The sequence below is a fragment of the Propithecus coquereli genome, unplaced genomic scaffold, assembly GCF_000956105.1.
Source record: "Propithecus coquereli isolate 6110/MARCELLA unplaced genomic scaffold, Pcoq_1.0 Scaffold440, whole genome shotgun sequence".
Lineage (NCBI taxonomy): Eukaryota > Metazoa > Chordata > Mammalia > Primates > Indriidae > Propithecus > Propithecus coquereli.
In genome coordinates, this window is record NW_012150175.1 from 2,461,672 (window position 1) to 2,485,526 (window position 23,855).

Below are 23,855 nucleotides of genomic sequence, written 5' to 3' on the forward strand. Positions count from 1 at the left end.
CTTGAGCCCAGGAGTTTGAGGTTGCTGTGAGCTAGGCTGACGCCATGGCACTCTAGCCCGGGCAAAAGAGTGAGACTCTGTCTCAAAAAAAAAAAATTCCCATGGAGAATTCATGATCCCTACAAAGATCTCTGTAAGACCTCGGCTTAAAGAGCCTAAAAATATGGGGCATATCTTTGAAGGATTAAAATATAAAACTATGCTTCATGAAGCCTTTAAATATCATTGTTTTCTCCTCTAGAATATTCCATTTTTTCCCTACACTTTGTTCATGCCCCATAATATTAAAGAGGGCACATGTAATCTCATTTTCGTCACCTTGTTTCCCTAGCCTAGAAGGTCACAGCTGTTGAAGTTGGAGCTGCTCACGATATTTCTCCCCTTACCTTCTTTAAAAACAATGGTGAACTAGCACCTCTTGTATCATCCAGATTCACAACTAACCGGTGCAGGGTGCACTCTCTGGGAGATGGGCATCCTTGTAGCTCTGGCTTGGGTGGTGCAAGGGCAATATGGGTAACCAAAATGTTTGTACCCCCATAATATTCTGAAATTTAAAAATTAAAAAAAAATTGGTTAACAGAACTGCCTTTAAAGGTAGGGAAGAAAAATATGCAAATGAATATAAGTGAAGGTGAACTTATTGAAACTGGAGATAAAGAAATTCCAGAGGGTGAAGGGGGTCTAGCCGAGGTGTGGCAAGTAGATTTCCCTGATTGGAACAGGAAGAGTGTAATAGAGAGAAAAGCAATTAGGTAAGAGTGGGGAGGAATTACCCAAAGGCCTTAACCTAGGACAGGAATTGAGATTTGATCTGAGGGACAGTGGAGAGCCCCAGCCAACTTCAAAGCAAGGAAGAATTTGAGGAATGTTATTTGTGCTCCTGGGTGACAGCAGATTAGGGTGAAGTCAAAGGAAGCTTTGTGCCTATGAGAACTAGAGGTCAGACCTGAGCAACCAGGGTTGTGGAGGGAGGGACGGAGGCAGAGCCAGCCTGACTCACACTTCATGAGGGCATGGAGAGGGGCTGAGGCTGCCTTCCAGACCTGGGCGTGTGGAAGGAGAGGGCTTCCCAGCAGGAGCGGGGTCATTTGATCTCAGGGATCACTTTAGCTTTTTGGATGATCTCAGAGACCAGAACAAATACATGGGATTGAAGATGACGTGAGAAGTGAATCATTTACTTGCAGGTCATAGTTTAAGTCAGGCAAATAGATGTCTCTGAAGAGTAAGAGAGTAGATAAGGAATATCTTAGGATTTCTGGCTGACTTTTTTTGATAGCCATGGTCAGCGTGTTTTGGGGAATCAGCACTTTGGCTTTGGGACTTTTTCTAACCATCTCTTCCCCAAATCCGTCTCTCCTTAGGGGGTTCTAACAATGCATGACATTGTCGACTCCACATCCATCTAGTATTCTACTAAGGTCAGATGACTGGAATTTTGCCCAGATTTCTATACTAGAATGAACTGATTAGGGTGAATTTTTCTGCTTTGCTTTCCAGAAACTTGTGAAAATGTACATGAAATGTCCGTTTTGTTGTACACGAATCCTGATTTTTAACTTGTCATTGTTTCTTGTGTTTAGATGAGACCTGCCAGAGCCAAATTTGACTTCAAAGCTCAGACGCTAAAGTAAGTGCCCCCAGTCACCTTTATTTGTCGCCTTTGCCGCCTCTTTGAAATACAACAGCTCGCTTGTAGAGAAGAGTTGGAGAAATAACAATGATTTTTAAAAAAGTAGTTTATAGAGTTTGCTATGTAAGAAACAGTGTTCACATTACTTTGCACATGTTAACTCACTCAGCTCTCACGGTAACCCTACAGAGAGGGTACCTTTATTATCCTCACTGTTCAAATAAAGAAACCGAAGGACTAGAAGGTTAAGGAACTTGCTCAAGCTGTTAAGTGATGGAGCTGGGATTCAAACTTAGGCAGCCTGGCACCGGAGGTTGGGCTCTTATATACTGCACCACCCTGCCTCCCTCTACGCAGGGCTCAGTTTGCTTGATTAAGTGCTGACTCGGCTCAATCTGACCCACCTTTTCTATCAAAAATCCAAAGCAGTCTCTAGGAAGATAACCTTGCTAGTTTTGCTGTAGTATCCCAAGAGATGAATGCCTTGTGGAAACCCTTTTTGTGGCATTTCTTCGAGTGCGTTCCCCAGAGTGCTATCCCTGTAGTGTTTCTCAAAAAGCGGGTTCTACGGTAGAAGTGAGTTGAGGAAGCACTGCATGCTGCATCTATACCTCCCACCCACCTTGCAGAGATACTTTGCTATTAGCATATTAATGGCTCTGGAAGTCTTTCAAGGAAGAGACCTGATTAGCTTATTGAGCTCAGTGTTTTCTAAATTTAGGTGACCAGATTTCCTTGGAACACAATTTGGGAAATGGAACCAAAGACTGGGTTGCAAAAGGAACCTGCTGGTTTTATATCTAATTGCGGATTAAAATGGGCTACCAGTTTTTATTGGCAGTTGAAATACAGTGAGCAGCCATCCATTGTCCTGTGGATTGAAGGCCCCACGTCTGGTGACGAGAGGGGGCACTGCCCGTCCTCAGGTGCTGGGGAAGGCAGTGTGGAGGCTAAGCAACTGTGGTTCTGATCTCCAGGACAAGATGAGAGACCAGGCCACAGTATGCAGAGTTTAGGCACAAATCTGCACTTGGGTTTTATTATATTACTCCAGTCCCTCTGCTCATCAGGTAAAGGAGATGGCTGTGTAATATACTGTAAAGATTGTGGGTTTCTGAGTCAGGAAGTCCTGGGTTCAAATCCCAACTGTGCCACTAACTGTCTCTGTGCCTGTAGTCAAGTTATCAACTTCTCCCACCCTCAATTTTCCTTATCTGTAAGGTGGGGATAAAAATGCCTCTCTTGGCCTGCAAGTCCGTGTGGAGCCGCAAAAGCGGGTCTCTATTCGGCAGGATGGGGTTTGTCAAAGTTGTCAAGAACAAGGCCTACTTTAAGAGATACCAAGTGAAATTCAGAAGACGACGAGAGGGTAAAACTGATTACTATGCTCAGAAACGCTTGGTGATACAGGATAAAAATAAGTACAACACACCCAAATACAGAATGATAGTTCGTGTAACTAACAGAGATATCATTTGTCAGATTGCTTATGCCCATATAGAAGGGGATATGATAGTCTGCGCAGCTTACGCACACGAACTACCAAAATATGGTATGAAGGTTGGCCTGACAAATTATGCTGCAACATATTGTACTGGCCTGCTGCTGGCCCGCAGCCTTCTCAATAGGTTTGGCATGGACAAGATCTATGAAGGCCAAGTGGAAGTGACAGGAGATGAATACAATGTGGAAAGCATCGACGGCCAGCCTGGTGCTTTTACGTGCTATTTGGATGCAGGCCTTGCCAGAACTACCACTGGCAATAAAGTTTTTGGGGCCCTGAAGGGAGCTGTGGATGGAGGCTTGTCTATTCCTCACAGTACGAAAAGATTCCCTGGTTATGATTCTGAAAGCAAGGAATTTAATGCTGAAGTACACCGGAAGCACATCATGGGTCAGAATGTTGCAGATTATATGCGTTATCTAATGGAAGAAGATGAAGATGCTTACAAGAAACAGTTCTCTCAATACATAAAGAACAACGTTACTCCAGACATGGAGGAGATGTATAAGAAAGCCCATGCTGCTATACGAGATAATCCAGTGTATGAGAAGAAGCCCAAGAAAGAAGTTAAGAAGAAGAGATGGAACCGTCCCAAAATGTCCCTTGCCCAGAAGAAAGATCGGGTAGCTCAAAAGAAGGCAAGCTTCCTCAGAGCTCAGGAGCGGGCTGCTGAAAGCTAAACCAAACAGCAATTTTTTATGAGGATTTTCAATGTAAAGACAATAAACTTATTGAATAAGCAGCTAAAAAAAAAATGCCTCTCTTACAGGGAAGCTGGGGTAATACCTGTAAAACATTTTGCACAGTGTAGCAAAAGTCAGTATTCAAAATACATTCTCCTCCCTCCTTTGTTCTTTTTAACCAGAGAAGATAACAGAGATATATAAATTAATTTGATAATTAATCAAATAGATAACCTTTTTTCTTTGAATTGAGAATGGTCCATGTAAGATTCACTGAATGGCCTAGTGATGATAATAGTATATTTTCCTAGATTTCACTAAAAAGTCTTAATTTTTTTTAGTGCAACCCTGTCAAATAGAAAAGGTGAGAAAGCTGAGATCCACAGAAATTGTGACTGTTTATCAACATCACTAATGCTCGAGAGAGAGTTCCTCCTGACTCAGTGTTTTCATCATAACATGCTACCTCCAAAAAAGTCAATTAAAAAAAAGAGTAAATGCCAGATCCTTAGAGAATCTTTTAAGCCCTTCAGTCACTTGGCTTTTCATTTCCCCATAGTAAGTTACTCAAAAAAGTGTGCTGTGGAAACACTTGGTTCAACAAAGTCAAACAGGTTTCTTTCCTCCTGGACCTCTCAGAGCTTCTGCCATGCTAATGTACACAGTGACACTCGAGATAAGATCTAAAGCAGATCAAGTTATTGTTTCCCCAGACCTTCTCACCACCAGACCTGGTCACAAGGTTCTCTGGGAGCTGGGGGGTCATAGTACTGGAAGGATGGCGGCCCCAGGCACTCCACTGGCCACAACTACGGACGCCTCCACGCTCATCTCTCTCACATGAGTTGTCCTCCTTTGCTTAACACTGGGACCCTCACAGCTCCCACCCACTTCCACAGCTGTGAGACAGCTGGGTTAGCAGAGTTACGAGCCTGCAGGTCTCCAGCAGGGGTGGATAAGCTGAGGGTCTCGTTCATCTGTGTGCCTGTGGTTGCAGGTGAAGGGAGGGGAAATCAAGAACACCCCCAAGAAGGGCTATGGCAACAGTTTAGCCAGAGACATTCCTTCTCACAGAGATAAGTGCCCAGATCCCCCTCACAGGCCTCTTTAGGATTAGACTCCTGTCTACCAGTTTGAGCCCCACAAAGGCCACCTTGTGCTTTTATTCAGCACAGACCTGACTTTGTGTGAAGTTTTCCAGATGTGCCCCCGTTGCGAGACATCTGTCACGTACAGTGGGACTCCTGGCACGCTGCAAAGTGGGCACACTCCTTCCAAGTTACAATCAGAGACCTTTCTTCCCATGCTCTTGGTTTGACACACATGAAAGAGATCTAGGTCATTTATTTTTAATTCAATAAAATTTCAGGTTTCAACTTTTGTTATCCTTTTAAGTTTTCATTTCGTTTGAAATTTGTCTTTTTGTTTTTTTTTTTTTTTTAAAGGAGTCCTAGTTAGACGTTAACATCATTATTGAGGCAAGCAAAGGAATGGATATGGAAAAGTTGAAAAAGCCACGAAAAGCATTTAAGGAAAACCTACTTTTCTTTCCAAAGTCCCTTTTCCATGTCCATGTTAAAAAGGAAGGGGATTAATATTTATTGGGTGTTAACTATGTAACAGGCACCAAGCTAGGTGTTTTATTTCCAGTTTGTTGCTGCATTCTCCAACAATTCTGAGTTACCTCCTATGCTCAGCTAAAGAAACAGTGTCTCAGATTTGCCCGAGGTCCCAGAGCTGGTAAATCATAGAGCTGGGTTTTGAATCCAGATCGGCCTAACTTCAGAGCCTTTTTACTTACTGCATGATAGAAAGGTGGACGGTGACATGTGTGAGTGGACAGATGGTTCAATGGAGGGAACGATAGAAGGATCTCAATATATCACAGTAATTCAAGGATACTTTAAAGCAATGAAGGCATGCCTTGCTAAGGCATAGAAGAGGGTAATGAATGTTTCCAGAGGAGACATTTTTCATCATCTAACAAACATCGGTTAAGACTGCTGGGCATGTTCCTGTGTGTTGCATGAATATTCCTAGCATAAGACAGCATTCACCAAAAATGCATTGGGAAAACCACAACAAGCTAATAAGGCCTCTGAGCACTTTCAAGTGCTAGTCAGTTTAAATGTTAACACTTACCCCGCAGATGACCAGAAAAATGCCAAATGTGATGTAATTTCCTGAATAGTGGGGCTCTTACTTCCAAATATGGAGCCCTCTCTTCTGGAATTTGTCCCTCCTGGCCCCTCTTGAAGGTTCCTTTGCTAAAAAAACAGAAGTGTCTTCACCTTACGCATACTAAAACATCTGCTAAAATGCTGTGACCCTCTGTCAACAGGGAGCTTCCTCTGCAGAAGGGAGATATTGTTTACATTTATAAGCAAATTGATCAGAACTGGTACGAAGGAGAACACCACGGCCGGGTGGGAATCTTCCCACGCACCTACATCGAGGTACCGCAGCCCCTTTTCTTTCTAAGGAAAAGCCCATTCATGCCCCAAGCATCATTTATTTACCAGGTACTTGTGTTTTTTTCCCTCTCGTTCCCCCACTTTTTTCTCTTTCCCCTTTCTCTTTTGCCTCTTTTCCTTTCTCAGCTTCTTCCTCCTGCCGAGAAGGCTCAGCCCAAAAAGCTGACACCAGTGCAGGTTTTGGAATACGGAGAAGCTATTGCTAAGTTTAACTTTAATGGTGATACGCAAGTAGAAATGTCCTTCAGAAAGGTAAGCTGCCCTTCCCTGCCTTGCCTTGGGGCTGTCTTGGATGATGGACACTGTGGGGAATGTGGCGTTGCTGTGGCATGCCAGTCTGGGGGTGCTGTCTGTGCCCCTAAGAGACATATACCAATCAAGAATTGCATTAAGGGCAATTGGAGAATGTTCTGAGGTGAGGTATCTTTAAAATAAACCCTAGGCTAGTGTCAGGGCATAACTACATTGAGTTCACTGATTAAAGGTAGTATTTCTGGCGTCTTAGACATCTTTTTAAACTATATTCAACCAACATTTAGTGAACACTTAATGATGTGATAAGCACTGTGTTGGTGACTAGGGTTTATAGTATATTGATGTGGCCTAGTAGAAAACACAAGTTCATTGATACCAGAAGTTTGAAAAGCTTTGAACCCAGAAATCACAGGTCATCAGCTCTGAAGACTATGGGAGTTAAATACTTTTAAACAGCTCTCTCCTAGGGTGGGTTCCAAGAGGCTTAGGTGAAACAACGTATGTGAAGCCCCCAGCAAGACACGTGACATCCGGTTTGTGCTCAGTAAACAGAAGATGCCAGTAGTAGTAGTATCATTGTGACTGCCTTTGAGGACTCAGTATGCTTATTTTGAACAGAATTACACTGTGCAAAGCAACTGTTCTTTCCAGGAATTCAGACACTCTCTCTACATGTCAAAATTCACTGGCTTGCTAAAGTTATTAAAGTTACTGATTTTATTGAGAGTCGAGGGAAGTAAACACATGCCTTGGAAAAAGATGAGCCACCTAGTATGAAAGAGAAACCCTGGAAGCAACCTAAGTACCCAACAGCAGGGCACCAGTAATTAAATCATTATATGTGTGTACAGTAGAGTATCTTGCAGTGGTCCATGAAGCTGTGCAGCACCATTAATAATGTAGGATTATATTTCTTGATAAGCAGTTTCATTGTAGGTTGTTAAATATTTTTAAAAAGCAAGTTGGAAAAGGAAATAATAGCATTAGGTTGGTGCAAAAGTAATTGTGGTTTTAGCATTGTTGAAATTTGCCATTTGTTATTGGAATACATTCTTAAATGTGGTTATGTTACACATCATTTTTTTTTTTTTCTTTTTTTTAGACAGAGTCTCACTCTGTTGCCCAGGCTACAGTGAGTGCTGTGGCGTTAGCCTAGCTCACAGCAACCTCAAACTCCTGGGCTCAAGCGATCCTACTGCCTCAACCTCCCGAGTAGCTGGGACTATAGGCATGAGCCACCATGCCCAGCTAATTTTTTCTATATATTTTTAGTTGTCCAGATAATTTCTTTCTAGTTTTTTTTTTTTTTTTTAGTAGAGACAGGGTCTCACTCTTGCTCAGGCTGGTCTCGAACTCCTGAGCTCAAACAATCCACCCGCCTCGGCCTCCCAGAGTGCTGGGATTACAGGCATGAGCCATCATGCCTGGCCTGTTATATATCATTTTAATGCACATTTCTCACTTTGTTGTTTTGCTAATGACTTATTACTTGCTATTATATTTATTTTAGACTATGGAAATGATGTTAGACAAAAAGCAAATTTGAGTGATTTCTTATTCGAGTTCAAAATGTGTCGTAAAGCAGCAGAGACAACTCACAACATCAACACAACAACGCCTTTGGCCCAGGAACTGCTAAAGAACATACAGTGTAGTGGTGGTTCAAGAAGTTTTGCAAAGGAGATGAGAGCCTTGAAGATGAAGAGCGCAGCGACCGGCCATTGGAAGTTGACAACAACCAATTGAGAACAATCACTGGAACTGATCCTCTTACAACTACACAAGAAATTGTCAAAGAACTCAACGTGGACCATTGTACGATCATTTGGCATTTGAAGTAACTTGGAAAGGCGAAAGAGCTCAATAAGTGGGTGCCTCATGAGCTGACCGAAAATCAAAAATATCCTTGTTTTGAAGTGTTGTCTTCTCTTACTGTACGCGACAACAGCAAACCATTTCTCCATCGGATTGTGATGTGCAACAAAAAGTGGGTTTTAGACCACAATCGCCTCAGTGTTTAGACCAAGAAGAAGCTCCAAAGCATTTCCCAAAGCCAAACTTGCACCCAAAAAAGGTCATGGTCACCGTTTGGTAATCATTACATCTGAGAAGTGTGCTCAGCAAATCAATGAGATGCACCAAAAACTTCAACGCCTGCAGTCGCCATTGGCCAACAGAGAGGGCCCAATTCTTCTCCATGACAACGTTCGACCACATGTCACCCAATCAACGCTTCAAAAATTGAATGAATTGGGTTTCGAAGTTTTGCCTCATCTGCCATATTCACCTGACCTCACCAACTGACTACCACTTCTTCAAGCATCTCAACAACTTTTTGCAGGGAAAATGCTTCCACAGCCAGCAGGATGGAGAAAATGGTTTCCAAGTGTTCATCAAATCCCGAAGCACAGATTTTTATGCTACAGGAGTAAACAAACCTATTTCTCATTGGCAAAAATGTGTTGATTGTAATGGTTCCTATTTTGATTAATAAAGATGTGTTTGAGTCTAGTTACAATTTAAAATTCACGGTCTGAAACTGCAATTACTTTTGCACCAACCTAATACATACTTAATTTTCATAAAAAATGTGTGCAGGTCTAATTTACATTCTTCGAATTAAATTTGGGGAGTACATATGTCAAAATAATAATAGTAATTATTCCCATGACAGTATGGTGGGTAATAATCCACTTTGTTTATTTGTGTTCTGATTTTTCTATAATAATGCATGAAAAAATAAAGTTATAAAAAAAAAAAGATAACCCTCAAAACCTTTGCTTTAGAGATGAAGATTGGATATCTGTTTAATTTGCATTAAATTAGTAGATAACACTACATTTGCCTTCCAGTTTAGGGGCATGAATCTGATCTCCTTTACTGAAACATTTAAAGACCAAGCTTAACTTTCCAGCATCCAGGTAGCTCTCCTGCCATTAGCATCCCCATCCCCGTGGTGTTAATTCCATTCAGGTCCAGCAGGGAAGGTTTTTCCTGAACAGAGGATGTGATCAGTAATGGAGGACATCGCAGGGTGCAGGTGGGGGCCTCAGAAGTGCTATGGTGTTATGAGACAAGGATCCTTGCCTTGCTGTGTCTTACAGGGCGAGAGGATCACACTGCTCCGACAGGTGGACGAGAACTGGTACGAAGGGAGGATCCCAGGGACATCCCGACAAGGCATCTTTCCCATCACCTACGTGGACGTGATCAAACGGCCACTGGTGAAAAACCCCATGGAGTACATCGACCTACCTTACTCCTCCTCTCCAAGTCGTAGTGCCACTGCGAGCCCACAGGTATCTAAGCTTCTCATCACTGGTTTTCGTATTCAGCACGTGAGTTTTCATACTCAGCTGTGCTGGTGGCACACAGTCTTCTGGGGTGGTTCTTGAGCACTGTGGTTAAGAACTGTCTGCAGCAATGCAGACTGTACACTGGAGCTTGTTTTCACGCATACAAATGGCATTTTTCCAGCACTTAGTGGGATAAATACTATCTCAAGGGAAGAGATTAGTGATTGCTCTGGGGATAAGGTGACTAAGGAAAGAGAAACAAGAACCTCCATCAGTTGGTCTATCCTGGGTGAAGCTGGTGGTGTGGGTACCACCCCACTGCCATAAATCCCATAGCACAGTGTCATTCTCTTAGTTGTCTCGTTGGTCAAGGTTGGTCTGCAGAAGACAAAAGTAGAGAGACTTTGACATTCTCATCCTCCGACTTTTAAACCAGATCCAAAGTATTCTTTGCATATACTGAAACTAGGTGAATGCAAAGGACATTTCATTCCAAGTGACTGGGACAAGGAACTTACAGCATCTCAGTCTATACTGGCGCTGAAAGGAAGTAGGGTTATAGGCATAGTAAGATGTTGGCTTTCCTGAACATTAATTATGAACAAACATGTTTAAAAATATAAATTATTCCAAACCCATCCCTACTTTTCGCAAAGCCAAGAAAAAATCAGAATCTTAGGTTCTGGGAGGTGGGGTAGGGTGACATCCGCTGAAGAGACTGACCATTCTGCCATGTAAGTTGTGGGGAGCGTGGCCAGGGGAAGGAGAGCAGGACCTGGGGACCAGAATGACCCTGCGATGGTGCCTCTCTTTCTCTCATCCTCGAATCATTTCCTCCTTTCCTCCCTGCCCACCACCAACCCCTGCAGAGGGTTCTTGGCAGAAGGTATAAGATAGGCTGACACAGGGTTTCCTACAGGGCAAGATCCATGTCCTGTTGTCTCATGGGGGGGAGAGAGTGAGATTGGAGCAGGGCACTCTGCTGTGTAAGAATATGGGGGGCTCCAGTAGATTTTTCACCTGACTGTATGTAGCCAAGAGTGAGTATAAAACAAGATGACTACACTACTCATACTCCCCTCTGGAAGATTCTGCTAAGCTCCCTGGAGAGAATAGAAGCCCTGGGAGGGCCAGGGCAGTGGTGGCCACCTTTTGCCCCCGTGGTTCTGAGTCCGGCCTCTGATGGCACAGGAGGCTGGGGGGAGCCCTCAGTGTGTCCCTCTGAAAATCTGATCCTACAGAGCCACCTGTGACTATGCTGATGAGAGCGTCTCTCCATCTCCATACATTGTGCCTCTCTCTCCCCACCGCCCCCGTCACCTGCACACATCACGTGCTCACTCTCATTCACACCCACACCCCGGCTTCTCCCCAGATCTAACCAGACGATTTCCTTCATGGACACCGGCGTGTCCTGCTCATCCTCTCCATTTCATTCCTTTTTATATACCCTTGTGATTATTTTCCTCCTTTATCCTTTATGCTGACGCGTGTACCTTTGCTTCTTTCTTTTGTTTTCCTCTCTCTCCTCTTCTTTTTAAGTTCCCTAGTCAGAGTAAGCTCCTCATGCCAGCCCCCTCATCTCTGCCCCATCCCCGCCGAGCCCTGTCCCCTGAGATGCACGCCGTCACCTCCGAGTGGATCTCGCTGACTGTGGGGGTCCCCAGCAGGCGTTCTCTGGCCCTGACCCCTCCCTTGCCTCCTCTGCCAGAGGCTTCTGTCTATAGCACTGACCACCTTGCCGGGTCGTCGAGGGCCGGCCCCTCCCTGTCTCTCAGCCTCCCACAGTCCAGTTGGTCAGATCGTCCCACCCCACGATCAGTGGTTTCCCCACTGGCCCTACCTGCCCCTCACAAAGCCTACTCCCCAGTACCTGGCGCCCAGGCATCCCTTCACATCAATGGAGACAGTGGTGTCCACATGCCACCTTCAGGCGTCCACCAAGATAGCTTCTCCCAGCCACTGTTCGGGAGCTCTGATAGTGTCATCTCGGAGCTTAGCGATGCCTTTAGCAGCCAGAGCAAGAGGCAGCCGTGGCAAGAAGAGAACGGACACTATGAGAGGAAAGCAGAGAGGGAGGCAGGTGAGAGATGCCCTGGTGGACCCAAGATCTCTAAGAAGAGCTGCTTGAAGCCTTCAGACGTGGTCAGGTGCCTGAGTACTGAACAGAGACTCTCAGATCTCCACACCCCTGAGGAGAGCCGGCCCGGCAAGCCCCTGGGTGGCCCTTTTCCAGGAAGGGAGGCTGAGCAGCCAGAACGGCATAGAGGTGGCGAGCAGGCTGAGAGGAGAGCTGCTCAGAGAGGTGGGAGCCAGGTAGGCCTGCCGCATGCCATGTGTGCCCCGGCATCTCACCCCGGCCCATCTGCCGAGGCTGAGCGGATGCCGGGGGACCGTTTGCTTGCCTTGGGAGCAAAGAGCTGGCCCAGGAGGGAGTGGAGGGGGCATCAGTTGTCAGGGCTGGGGATAGCCAGAGAAAAGGACAGGATTTATTCTGGTCCTTTGAGGTGATTCGGAAGTTATTCCCCACCTTGGGCACCTCCTGGCCTGGTGCCAAGGCCCATGAAAGGCAGCCTTCCTCACGTCCCATTTGTGCCTTGGAAATCGCACTTGGTTTGCTCTGACTAACACAGCTGAGAACACCAGGCATTGGTGTGGTGTGGTGTGGTGTGGTTTCGTGTAAGTTGCACTTTGTTTCCATAACCTGTGGCGCTCTGCTAGTGCTCAGTTCTGTCAGGTCTTCGTCCTGTCTTGTGTTTATGTGGGAGCGCAAGCCCTTTGTTCTCCGTGAACAAAGGTATTTTGGTTCTGGGGAGGAGGGGCCCTGACAGGCCTGGGGTATCATTGAGTGGGCACACCAGGTTTTGGGTGACCGTCCCATCTTCTCTCTGGGTCAGCCACAAAGATTTCAGAGTTTGAACTAAGGTGGCCTTAGGGTGTCTTGAAGGCTGACAACTTTTGAGGAGAAATGAACTTGGCAACTAGACAAATCATGATTCTGATTTTGGCTATGCTATTTACTACCCCAGAAGTCAAAGACTTTGCGTAACTTTTCCAAAGTAGCTGGGTTTGAACGCCAGCTCCACCTTTTACCATCTAGTGACTTGGGAGTTACTTCTCCTCTCTGAGACTCAGCTTTCTTATCCGTAAAATGGAGACATGACTACCTCAGAGTAGTTGAGAAGATCTTTGAAATAACATATGTAAAGTGCTGAGCACAGGGCTGGGAATGTGATCAGCACTTAGTAAAGGGAAGTTATAGACACACCGTCTTGGGTGATCTGGAACTGCTTCTAGAACTGAGAATGTTCTAGAACATCTTTACAACCAGATGGAATTCCTGAAGATGTCTTCAAACCAATTATTAACTATGTGTTATATACGATGCCCACAGTAAACTCTGCTCAATCCTCAGTCTGGTAATTCCAGTTTTCCTTTGAAACTTTATTTATTCAGTCTATGAACGTTAGTTCAAGGCCTAACAGTGTATAGGGGTCGTCAATCTCAGCTCTTGAGGAGCCTGTGTTCGGTGAGGCTGGCAGTCGCAGTAATGCCACCAGGACAGTAATATAATTGTGCTTGGAGGCCACAGGAGCGCAGAGGCCTGGGACACACTGGGCCAGACCTCCAGTTCCAGCCTAGCACACATGGGCACTGGGCTGGGGTGTCAGGAGTGGGGATCACTGAGGGTAGGCCAGCCTGGGGCAGCTGTAAGGATTCATGAGGTAGTGAGCAGAAGTGTGGTGTACGTGTGTAAGGCTCCCTGGTGGGGCTTCCCGCTGGTGGCTGCCCCAGCTCCTAGTGTGCAACTGCAGGAAAGCAGCAATACCTGACAAAGGCCTGGCCTGGCTCCAGAACAGGTTAAGGAAAGAATGGTTTGCTGGGAGAGGTGGTGAAGTGGCCAGTTGAAAAGAACTAAATGTCTCTGACACAGGAACAATTCTATAAACGTTCTAAGTCAACCCAAGGTGCCTGGAGACCTCTTTATCGTCAGTGGTGAGTCATCATCGCAGCCCAATTCCAAGATCCCCTGGGTACAGGAAGTGCGTGCAGTGCCGGAGCTCCGAATGAGGTTGGGGTACACGCTTCCTGCTTCCTGGCGCAGGATAAGAGTTGGGTAGCTGGCAACACCAGAGATTATGTTGATCGGAAAACCGGGCTTGTTGAAAATTGGTTTTCCTTTCTTGGTGTCCTTGCAGACCCCACGCGTACCACTTCCTGTCCCTCCCTCCTCCTGCTCTCAAGCACAAGCCCCTCCTCTGTGGGCGTGGCCGGGCCGCAGCCGGGCGCTCCGGTGGAGAGCTGGCGGCTGTGTGAAGAGGGCTGCTGTGCACACACAGCATCCGCCCTCACCTTCCCTCCTGGCAACTGCGGAAAGGGGGTCCTTCAGAAGGGGCTTCTGCCTCTTGGGCCTGCTTTGGGTGACAAGCTAAAGATGGAAAAGACTGACATGACAGCTGTTCTCTGATGCCCCTGGCAGGATGGCATGATCTCAGGCAGTGTCACTTATTTGGGCAAATGCATTCCAGACCAGTTTGTGTCAAGAAAATTGCCAGCCGTTATTCTCCTTGCTGACCCAAAGAACTGAACCAAAAGCTCAGTTTTATCGTAGGTACTGGGGGGCGAGGGTGTGTATCTAGCCAATAAATAGGGGAAATTTTACCTGAGGGCCTTAAGTGAAAAGACGTTCTGAAGGCCTTTGACCATTCACTCTTTCAAGCATCCAGGATGTCCCAGGCACTAAGTGCTGCAAGAGACAGGGAGGGATGCACACCGTCATGGCTTCCATTTAGATGTCACTTGTTCTACAGAGCCTGTCTTGACAGCCTCCCCCAGCCCTGCAAGGCTGGATTAAGTGCTCTGACTTTGTGTAGCCACAGCCCCTGCACCTGGCCTGCGAGAGCACTTCTCAGCCCTCCTGCGTTTGCCCCTCTTCTTGCCGGAGTTCACATATGGTGTTAGTGCCCTGAGGTCAGGGACCTGGTATGTGGAAGGTGCTCAGTAAATATTTGTTTAGTGAAAGAAAAGACAAAAAATGATTGACCCCAGCCAGAGGAGTTTATGATCTCCGTTGAGGGAGTAAGACATGTTCACAAATAATTATAATGCAAACAGTTCACTCTGGATGTTCAAGATGGGGAGAAATTATAAGCAGCAGGAAAGGGAAGGTGGTTGTCTGGAAGGACTTCATGAGAAAAGTAGCATTTGATCTGGGCCTTGAAGAACAGGGAGTTTCCCCACAGGTGTCCAGCAGGAGGGCAGCATTCAAGGCAAGCAGCCCAAGCAAAGGCACAGAGGTAGGAACTTGCAGTGTATGTGTGGACAGCGGTGTGTCCCTGGTTTGGGGGAGGCGTCCAGTATTTGTAGGTAAACAGAAGGGGGAGTTCTGGAGAAGGGGCTGGGATCAGAGCATGGAGGGTGCTCCCGGGCACCTGTGATGTTTATTGGCACCTCCTGACAATCTGTGGAGTCACCCTCCTCATGATCATGGTGACCCTTGCAAATCAGTCCTGCGTTGCTGCTTTCCTTCCCCTTAGTGACCTGTCTACCCCTCAGCTCTGCAGGGGTGTGAACACTTCCTATCAAATGCTTCAACTTTTCACTCCTAAAGTGGGTTCAGGTTGGATCAGTTGCTTATGTTTTTAGGTGTGTTTTCTTTGAGCAAGAGAAGGGGGTAACAGAAGGGGGTAAATGAAGTACAGAGGTCTTTAGGGAAATCAAAATGGGGTGAGGAGAGCACTGGATTGGAAGTCAGGGTTCTAGCTCTGGCTCTAACACTGGCCTGTGGAGCGTCTTTAAGTGAGTCACCTCTCTTTCCTGGAAGCTTGTCTGTCCATAAACAAAAGATTCAGACAAGAGAATGAAAGTTCTTTTTAGCTGTGATATCCTATGATTAGGTGAAAATCCTATGAGAATTTCAGTTGAAATGAGAAGAATACATGCAAAATTTTAAGTTTTGGGGTTTATTATAGACCTGCAGACTTTCACAATTGAAAAAATGGAAGTCTTTCCTTTTATTGTTTTTTGAAGGGCAACTTAACTAATTTGGCAAAAACATACAAAATGCCCAAGAATTCAGAATTATCAACCAAGTTCTTGGATTTTGTTGAATGTAATCTTGGCCGAGAAGGTTTAGGACAATCAAGAAAGTGAAGGGGAAGATCGTTTTGAAAATCTCCACCATTGGCATTATCAAATACTTACTCCAAGATAGAAGCAGTTTGCTGAGTGGCATTGAGCCTTGGTTTTTAAGAGTATCTATAATTTGTGAGAGAGTCTCATAGATTTTCCTTTTTTTGTTTGTTTTTATTTAGCAGAGAAAATCTCACTCTGTCATCCAGGATAGAGCACAGTGGCACGGTCATAGCTCACTGTAACCTTGAACCCCTGGGCTCAAGTGATCCTCCTGCCTCAACCTCCCGAGTAGCTGGGACTACAGGCTCTTGCCACCATGCCTGGCTAACTTTTTGTAGAGATGAGATCTCACTGTTGCCTGGGCTGGTGTCAAACTACTGGCCTCAAGCAGTCCTCCTGCCTCAGCCTCCCAAAGTCCTGGGATAGCAAGCATGAGCCACCACACCCAGCCTGATTTTTTGAGTTAAAAAGAATCTTTAAAGATCATCCACTCCAGTGACTCATCATAGCTTTTTCTGGATCACAAAACCTTTTGAGGTCAGCTGAGGACTCTAGGCCAGTAGTTTGGACCACAGGGTGGCACATACAGTTTCGTATAAAGTTTCAAGAGGCTGACACTGTGTCCATCCAAGAGCTCCCTAGGAGTCCATGGACTGCCAGGTTAAGAGCCCCCAATAGATTAGATTTGTACAATGAGATGAAAAAACTGAGGTTTGAGAAAAGTGACAAAACTTTGGTGATGTCCGTTTGGTTCCTAAGGGGAAGGAAGCCAATCAAGGGAAACCGACTCAACTGAAGACAGATGTGCTCTGGTGACTTCAGAGGTAATATTCCTTAACTATGTTAGTTCCCAGAAAGATCAGAACAAAGGCACAGGCCTGCTTTAAGGATGGAAATCAGAGACAGGGAAAGCACGTGATGCAACTTGCAAGAACAAAAAGGAAACTTAAATGTTAAGATACTCAAATAAAAGTGGGAAACATTTTCCTTTGACTCATTCAGAAGGGAAATCTCTAAATATAGAAGGTGTTTAACAGTTCATGGGATGGGGAGAGACACTGGCTACAGTTCTTCACAAAAACCAGCAGATAGTCTCTCAACACTTAAGGTAGGGAACCAAGACCCAAAGCTAAGTGTCCACCCTTTAAAAGGTGTTGGGAGAAAGGGTACTATCAGTAGGAACCCAAGTGCTAGCAGGAGGGCTCTGCACAAGTTAAGGTGACCTCTTAGTCAGCCCATCTCTCCAGCTCTTCTGGTATCTTCCTCTGGCAGAGCACAAGCCAGGAAGATCAGGGTGGAATGCACAGAACTTGGAGTCTGGGAGACTGATGTTTGAATCCTGGCTCTCCGAATTCTCAGCTCAGAATTGCCAGGTCTTAGTTTTCTCATTTGTAAAATGAGGTAAACATTGACCACCTTCTTGAGTATTTATGAACATTGACTGAGATATAATGGAGATGAAAGCACCTAGCACAAGGTGTGTGGTTGAGACTCAATAAATACCTGCCTTGTGATCCTGAGGTCCCAGGGCAAAGAAACAGAAGTAGTTTACTTTATCCTCCCTACCCTGTTCCACGGAAGAGAGGAAGATCGCGGGGGTGGGGGGAAGAGAGAGAAGTAGAGAATGGGAGAATCATTTTGCTTTGTGTTACACGAATCTAGAATTTAGAAAATTTGGGATCTGCATTCCCCGAATTAGTGTCTCCTGCCTTGAGCACAGAGGCATAAGCTGCTCTTGGGAAGCTCTTGGTTTCTTTGCACTTTAGTCCGAATCTTCCAGGGCTCCCCCGACTGCTTATGAGTGAAGCAGAAGACCGTACTACAGTCTACGAAGGGAAGGTGGAGTGTTGGTTGAGTCTAGATAGTAAGCATTTGAACTAATTGTTCGTAATTAGTTTTATATTTAAGCTGCAGTCGTCTTCCCAGTAAACTCAGTAGGATAACTCAGTGGAGTCAGAGGCTGCGTTGAGGGTACTCTGGAGGTTTCCAGGAGCTGAAACCCAGGAGCCTGAATGGTTCAGGCCTTCCGACTCCTCTCACAGAGCCTGCCTATGGAGTTCAGTAGCTACAGATCTCCTATCACTATCCTAGGGCAACCACTTGGGATACTTCCAGAAGTGAACTCTCCATCCATGTCTAGAAACTGCCATCAAAAGCCCTCCCCCTCCCAGTCTTCAGTAGGCAATGAGTGGTGTGCCGCCTCCCGTTAGGCAAGTCAGCCCTGTCCAGTCCTGATTCTCAACTTGTAGGATGGGCTCACTCCAGGCATAGAGCATTGGGGCCAAAAGGAACATTAAAGTAAGTTATGTCTAATCCTCTTACGCATTTTAGAACTTAAAGGCCAAAGAAGTTAAGCATTTTGCTCAAAAGACAATCAGTTAGTACCAGAGCCTGGCCTGGAACTGAGATTTTTTCACTGTCCCACTGGGAGGTCAGGGAGGTCACCAGAAAGGTGGGGCAGGGTCTGAGAAGACAAGGGGCATGAGATGACTAGAGGAATGCCATCTCTGCGAGACTTGGGCAGGTTGGGGGAGCAGCAGAGACTCTTGCTGTTTCTAGAGGGGATTTAGGGCCATGGAGTGGTTGAGTTTCTCCATCCTGTCCACATCTCCAGGACTTCCTGCTGTCCTTTAGCCTATGCGTAATTTATTTTGGGCTTCAAGGCTTTGGCACCCACCCAAAGCTGGAAGAGGATGCTTAGGAACTCCACAGTAACACCAGTGTTCTGTGGATCCAGAGGGATTAACAGCTCCAGGAGGCTAGGATCAGATTTCCGAGGGACTTCTGTGATCTGAGGGTAGAAGGACAACAGGGCACCAGAACAAGGATGCATGTGGGGTCTGCCACGTGGGGAGAATGAAACAAGCACCCCAGGCCAGGAGGAGCAACTTATGTGCAAATACGGAAGAAAGCAGTTTCTGGATCAGCAACTATTGCCTGCTTGCTGTTGCTGGGGGAGGGGAGTGTAGTGCAGTGTATGTGAGAGGGTGTACAAGTATCGGGCAAGGTTGTTTTTGTAAACACATGAAAAATGCATCTGGAATGCCTCTCCAGAGTCTGAAATGTACTTAACATGAGATAATACTCCTTTTATTCGTAACTCTGGATGAAGTCCTGGTTAGAACTTGTGTCTTCTCTTAGGCTTAAATAAGGTCAGACACTGAGGGCCTGGGGAGGGTTGAGAGTGGCACTGTCCCGTAGAAACATGTGGGGCACACGTGTAATTTAAAATTTTCTAGGAACCACAGTAAAATGGAAATGGTGAGATTAATTTTAAAAATTTATTTAACCCAATATATCCAGAAAATTATTCCTAAGATTTTACATTTTTTATACTATTTTTTAAATCCAGCATATATTTTTACACTTATAGCACATTTCACTTCCTACTGGCCACATCTCAAGTGCTCAATGGCCACATTTGGCTACTGGCTACCATATTGGACAGCACAGGTGTAGGGAAAGTGCTATATAAAGTTGTAAAGTGGCTGGAAAATGGCACTAGGAAAAGAAAAAACATGTGCCTAGAGGAGGAAAAAAGCCTGAAGCTAAACAGCCTTCAAAGTGAAGGGCTGACCGCTAGTGATGTTTATTAATGGTTTCCATCTCCACTGAGAGCTCACCCCATGCTGTGTCCCCCTCCATCCCCAAAAAGTTGGTTTACATTTCAGCTATGTGAGATATTTTATTTAAACCTAAATAGAGGTCGGGTGTGGTGGTTCACGCCTGTAATCCTAGCATTCTGGGAGGCCGAGGCGGGCGGATCGTTTGAGCTCAGGAGTTCGAGACCAGCCTGAGCAAGAGCGAGACCCCGTCTCTACTAAAAATAGAAAGAAATTAGCTGGACAACTAAAAAAACATACATATAAAAAAATTAGCCAGGCATGGTGGCACATGCCTGTAGTCCCAGCTACTCGGGAGGCTGAGGCAGGAGGATCGCTTGAGCCCAGGAGTTTGAGGTTGCTGTAAGCTAGGCTGACTCCACAGCACTCTAGCCTGGGCAACAGAGCGAGACTCTGTCTCAAAAAAAATAAAATAAAATAAAAAAACCTAAATAGAAAAAAAAATTGAATCTTAGCTAGTAGGATAAATGTTTATCTTGCCTTCTTCCTTCATTTAGTCAACAAATGCTAAGTGAGGAAGCCAGTCATCCCTACCTCTCAGGAATTAAGTTTGTACTGTCCAGATGTTAAGGCTGTGGTGATGGTTATCCTCTGCACTGGGTCTGGCCTGAGACCAAGGAAGGTACTAGCTAGGCCTTCAGTATCCTTTCCAGCACTGGGGTTCCTTGGGTTAATGATTGGTTGCTATTACTGCACACCATACCTTTTACATAATGAAATGTCTTCGAACACCTAGTGTAAAAGTACTCAAGAAGAGAAATTATAGTGCCTGCTTTTAGAAGAGGCAGAAATTGGGTGTTGCTATCATGGTTACACCAGCAATCCCATCATGACCCCAGAGGGAGGTGGTATATGGAAATTAGATACTAAAGGGCTCTGCTGTCATGCTCGGTGACTTTGCCACCTTGTGCGTGAGTCTTCAGTCTTCTCTGAGCCTTAAAATTCCCTATTCTGGCCTCCTCAAGTCAAGTTAAAAGATTAGTACAAAAGTCAGATGAGGTAACAAGACCTATATGTGCTTATAAAATATCAAGTTCTTCTTACTGTATTGGATTCACTGATCATCTTTCTTTCTTTCTTTTTTTGAGGTGGAGTCTTGCTCTGTCACCCAGGCTAGAGTGCAGTAGCATCATTATAGCTCACTGCAACCTCAAACTCCTGGGCTCAAGTGATCCTCCCACCTCAGCCTCCTGAGTAGCTGGGACTATAGGTGCTTGCCACCACCTGGCTAAATTTTTTTGTTTTTTGTAGACACGGGATCTCACTATGTTGTCCAGACTGTCACTGATCCTCTTTGAGCACCAAATTATTTGCTCGATGATCGATTCCAGTCACTCCTTTGGGATTAAGTTGCCTGAAGGATGTTAGGGGGTTTCTGTAAGCTGTGGAGATCATGCCAAGAGATTGTCCACGTCCTCTCTTTGTACTGAGCTTGACCTGAGGTCATGAGGCCACCAGCTGGAGTTTAGAAATATTTTGTTTTTTATGAGAACTTTTGTTTTCATGAGGTGTGACCCAGACCAGCCTTGGCATACTTTAGCCAAAGAATCTCAGTGTAGTGATAAATGAGGTCTTGTACAACCATGCTGTGCAAAGTTGGTCTGTGAACTGGCAACACTGGTACTACCAAATAGAAATCCAGAGTCTCGCCACATACCCCAGAAATATCAAGTCAGAATCTGCATGTTAACAGGATTCCAGCTGATACCAACACACGTTAAAGTTTAGGAAGCACTGCTCTGCAGTATCCCAACTAGTAACAGTCAACAGCAGCCTCAGCTTAAACAGCCGCTGTGGCAGGCAGCTCACTTCCTCTTGAGGCAGCCCCTTGTCTTGTTGCACCGTTCTCACTTTAGAAACTTTTCCTTTCTGTCAGGTTAAAAACCTGCCTATCACTATCACACACTCAAGGTGCCAAGAATAAGACTCATTCTTCTGAAAGCCCACATAGTAGGTGCTTGGAAATGTTCATTTGTTTCCTTGGTTAGCTGGGAGCCTTGATCCAGAGGTTGGTGCTGGTGAGTGGAGCCACACAAGGTCGGCTCCCAGCCACCTGGCGAAAGCCTGAGGTCCTGGGACATTGTAGGAGGAGGCTGTGATGGGCCCCTCAATCCTGTCTCTTCCTTCACTCCTGCCAGAGTCTAAGGTGGCTGGTTTGAGTGATTGCAGTTTGGAGAACTTGAAGGGACTTTCCAAAAGGACAAGAGTCATGCCTGGGATGGAAAGTGGCCCTGCAGGACATGCTAAAGGATGAGGACATTGACAGTGGAGATGGACCGGCGGGGGAGGGGAGGTGGGTGTCTGGTGCAGTGGGAAGATCAACCAGGTGGCTTTACCTCTCACTAGCTGCGATGCTGAGGAATGCCCTAAACCCCTCTGAGCATCAGAGCATCAGCTTCCTGGGTTTTTGAAGAAAATAGGATGATAAGCCGTGTCCTGCCTGTCTCCAGGGTTTCTGCGGGACTCATTGAAGGTGAATGAAGGAATGAGGTCAGTGAGCACACTTAATAAGGTGGAAGATGGGCTGAGGGTGAAAGACAAGGTCAGGGATAGTAGGTGAAGCCAGGAGGACCAGGCCACCACTGACTCACCGCGTGACCTCGGGGGAGGCCCTCCCTCTCTCCGGGCCTCTGTGTGAAGCAAGTGGGTCATACACACAAGATTTCTAAGTGCCCTTCTGGGAGGCCCTGGAGTTGCTGTGGCCTGTTGCTGTTATTGCACGTTACCTGGAGGGTCTCTTTGAGGATGGCTCTTAAATATTTGTTTAGAGAGGCTTCCTAGAGCTTGGAATTGAGTCCTCTCTGGGGGAACTGATTCCGGACACTCTGCCAATGAAGGCCTGGCCTTTATGATGGGAGCCCCAGTCAAGAGGCGGGTCTGCTTGGCTATGGTTGCACCTGTGTCTCTATGTCAGCATGTGGGACCTGGACTGTTGAGTGGAGAGTGCGGCGTCGTTTCTACACGTGTGTCAGGGCACACAGTCCTGTTTCTGGAAGCGAGCTCTGCCCTGCAAGCTCTCTGAGCCTGCCTGATACCTCACCGGAGTGTGTCATGTGCAGACTTTTCCAGGGGAATGGTCTTGGTTGATACTTCAAGTATTACCAGGGGTTTTTTCAAAAGTGTTACTCTCTTTTTCAGTTTTTATAAGTATGGAAGTATGGCAGACCTGATAGTTCTAGGAGCCTGCTCTTCCAGGGAGGGCTTCTAGTCAGCAAAGTAACTGAAACTGGCTTTTGGTACAGCCTTCCATAGGCGCTTGCTGGCTGAGGGTGCAGGGACCGGTGTGTGTGGCTTATGGAGGGACTTGACCGTTCCTATAGCGCCCTTCCGTGTCTCTCTCCTGGGGACCCTGTGGTGTTCATCCTCACTTCACGGCAGCCATGTTTCCAAGTTCCCATTTCATTGCCTAGATGCTTGCCTCTAACTCTGTGCGTTTCCATTTTCTCCTGTGCACCCACCATGTTGTTGTGGAAACTCCGCAGCCATAGGCTGCGAGTCTCCAGTGTCATCCAAGTGTCACAGTGTGGTATGTGTATTTGCTCACACTTTTATTTTGAATCCTTTCCAATGTGACATCTGCTAAAATGTCTCCCTTATAATTTGCTTGGTGATCACAGCCTTCTCATCATTCATTGAGAGCAGGACCTGATCTCACAGAATCTGAAAAGAGCTATGTGGTAAGATGCCTGTTGAATAAGACTGCGGCTTTTCTAAAGAGAATCCTTACTGACTTCTGGAGTCCAGACTAGAGTAATGCCGGGTTAACTCACAGAGCCATCGTTTACAAGAGTTCTGTGGCTACTGTAGTAGAGAGAGATGTTAGGCCAGCCCCCACCCCTCAAAAAAAAGCAGAGGAATTTAGAGATAATATTTCTACTCTGCCTACATGTGGGATTAAATGAATGTATTAGTGCATGATGGGGGATACATACTTGCATTTCTACCCTGATATTATCTTATTCGTAACAGTTACTCACTAATTACAGGCTTTTATGCTGCTACCTTTTTTTTTTTTTTTAATATTCATACTAAATCCCAAATTCTTCTGTATCTTACCTGTTTTTCCATGCTTACGCCTGGATCCCTCCTGCACTCCACTACTGGAATATCTGGTTTTTTTTTAACCTGGATCTTCAACTCTGTTTTTTCCCTGGACTATGTGCTTCGTCTGGAATGTTACATCTCTTCCTCTCTTTCTTTTTTTTTTTTTTTTTTTTTTGTCCCCATGTTGACTGTTTTATGGGGGTTT

The 23,855-nt window shown here is 45.7% G+C and overlaps 1 protein-coding gene and 1 pseudogene across 10 annotated transcripts in view; both read left to right on the forward strand.

Annotated features, from left to right (window-relative positions):
- The window catches only part of SORBS1 (sorbin and SH3 domain containing 1), a 158,583-nt gene that overhangs the window by 126,157 nt on the left and 8,571 nt on the right, over positions 1 to 23,855 (forward strand). For 8 of the 9 annotated variants that reach the window (XM_012654492.1, XM_012654494.1, XM_012654498.1 and 5 more), the window contains 4 exons: positions 1,587 to 1,633; positions 6,165 to 6,279; positions 6,424 to 6,549; positions 9,657 to 9,851. In XM_012654492.1, coding sequence (XP_012509946.1) covers positions 1,587 to 1,633; positions 6,165 to 6,279; positions 6,424 to 6,549; positions 9,657 to 9,851 — 483 coding nt within the window. Of the gene's footprint in view, positions 1 to 1,586; positions 1,634 to 6,164; positions 6,280 to 6,423; positions 6,550 to 9,656; positions 9,852 to 11,390; positions 12,165 to 23,223; positions 23,284 to 23,855 lie in introns of all 9 variants that reach the window. The other variant, XM_012654500.1, reaches the window with a different exon arrangement.
- On the forward strand, positions 2,853 to 3,895 carry LOC105818481 (annotated as a pseudogene). Its single transcript, XR_001137885.1, has one exon. The product of XR_001137885.1 is annotated as a 60S ribosomal protein L5 pseudogene (transcript).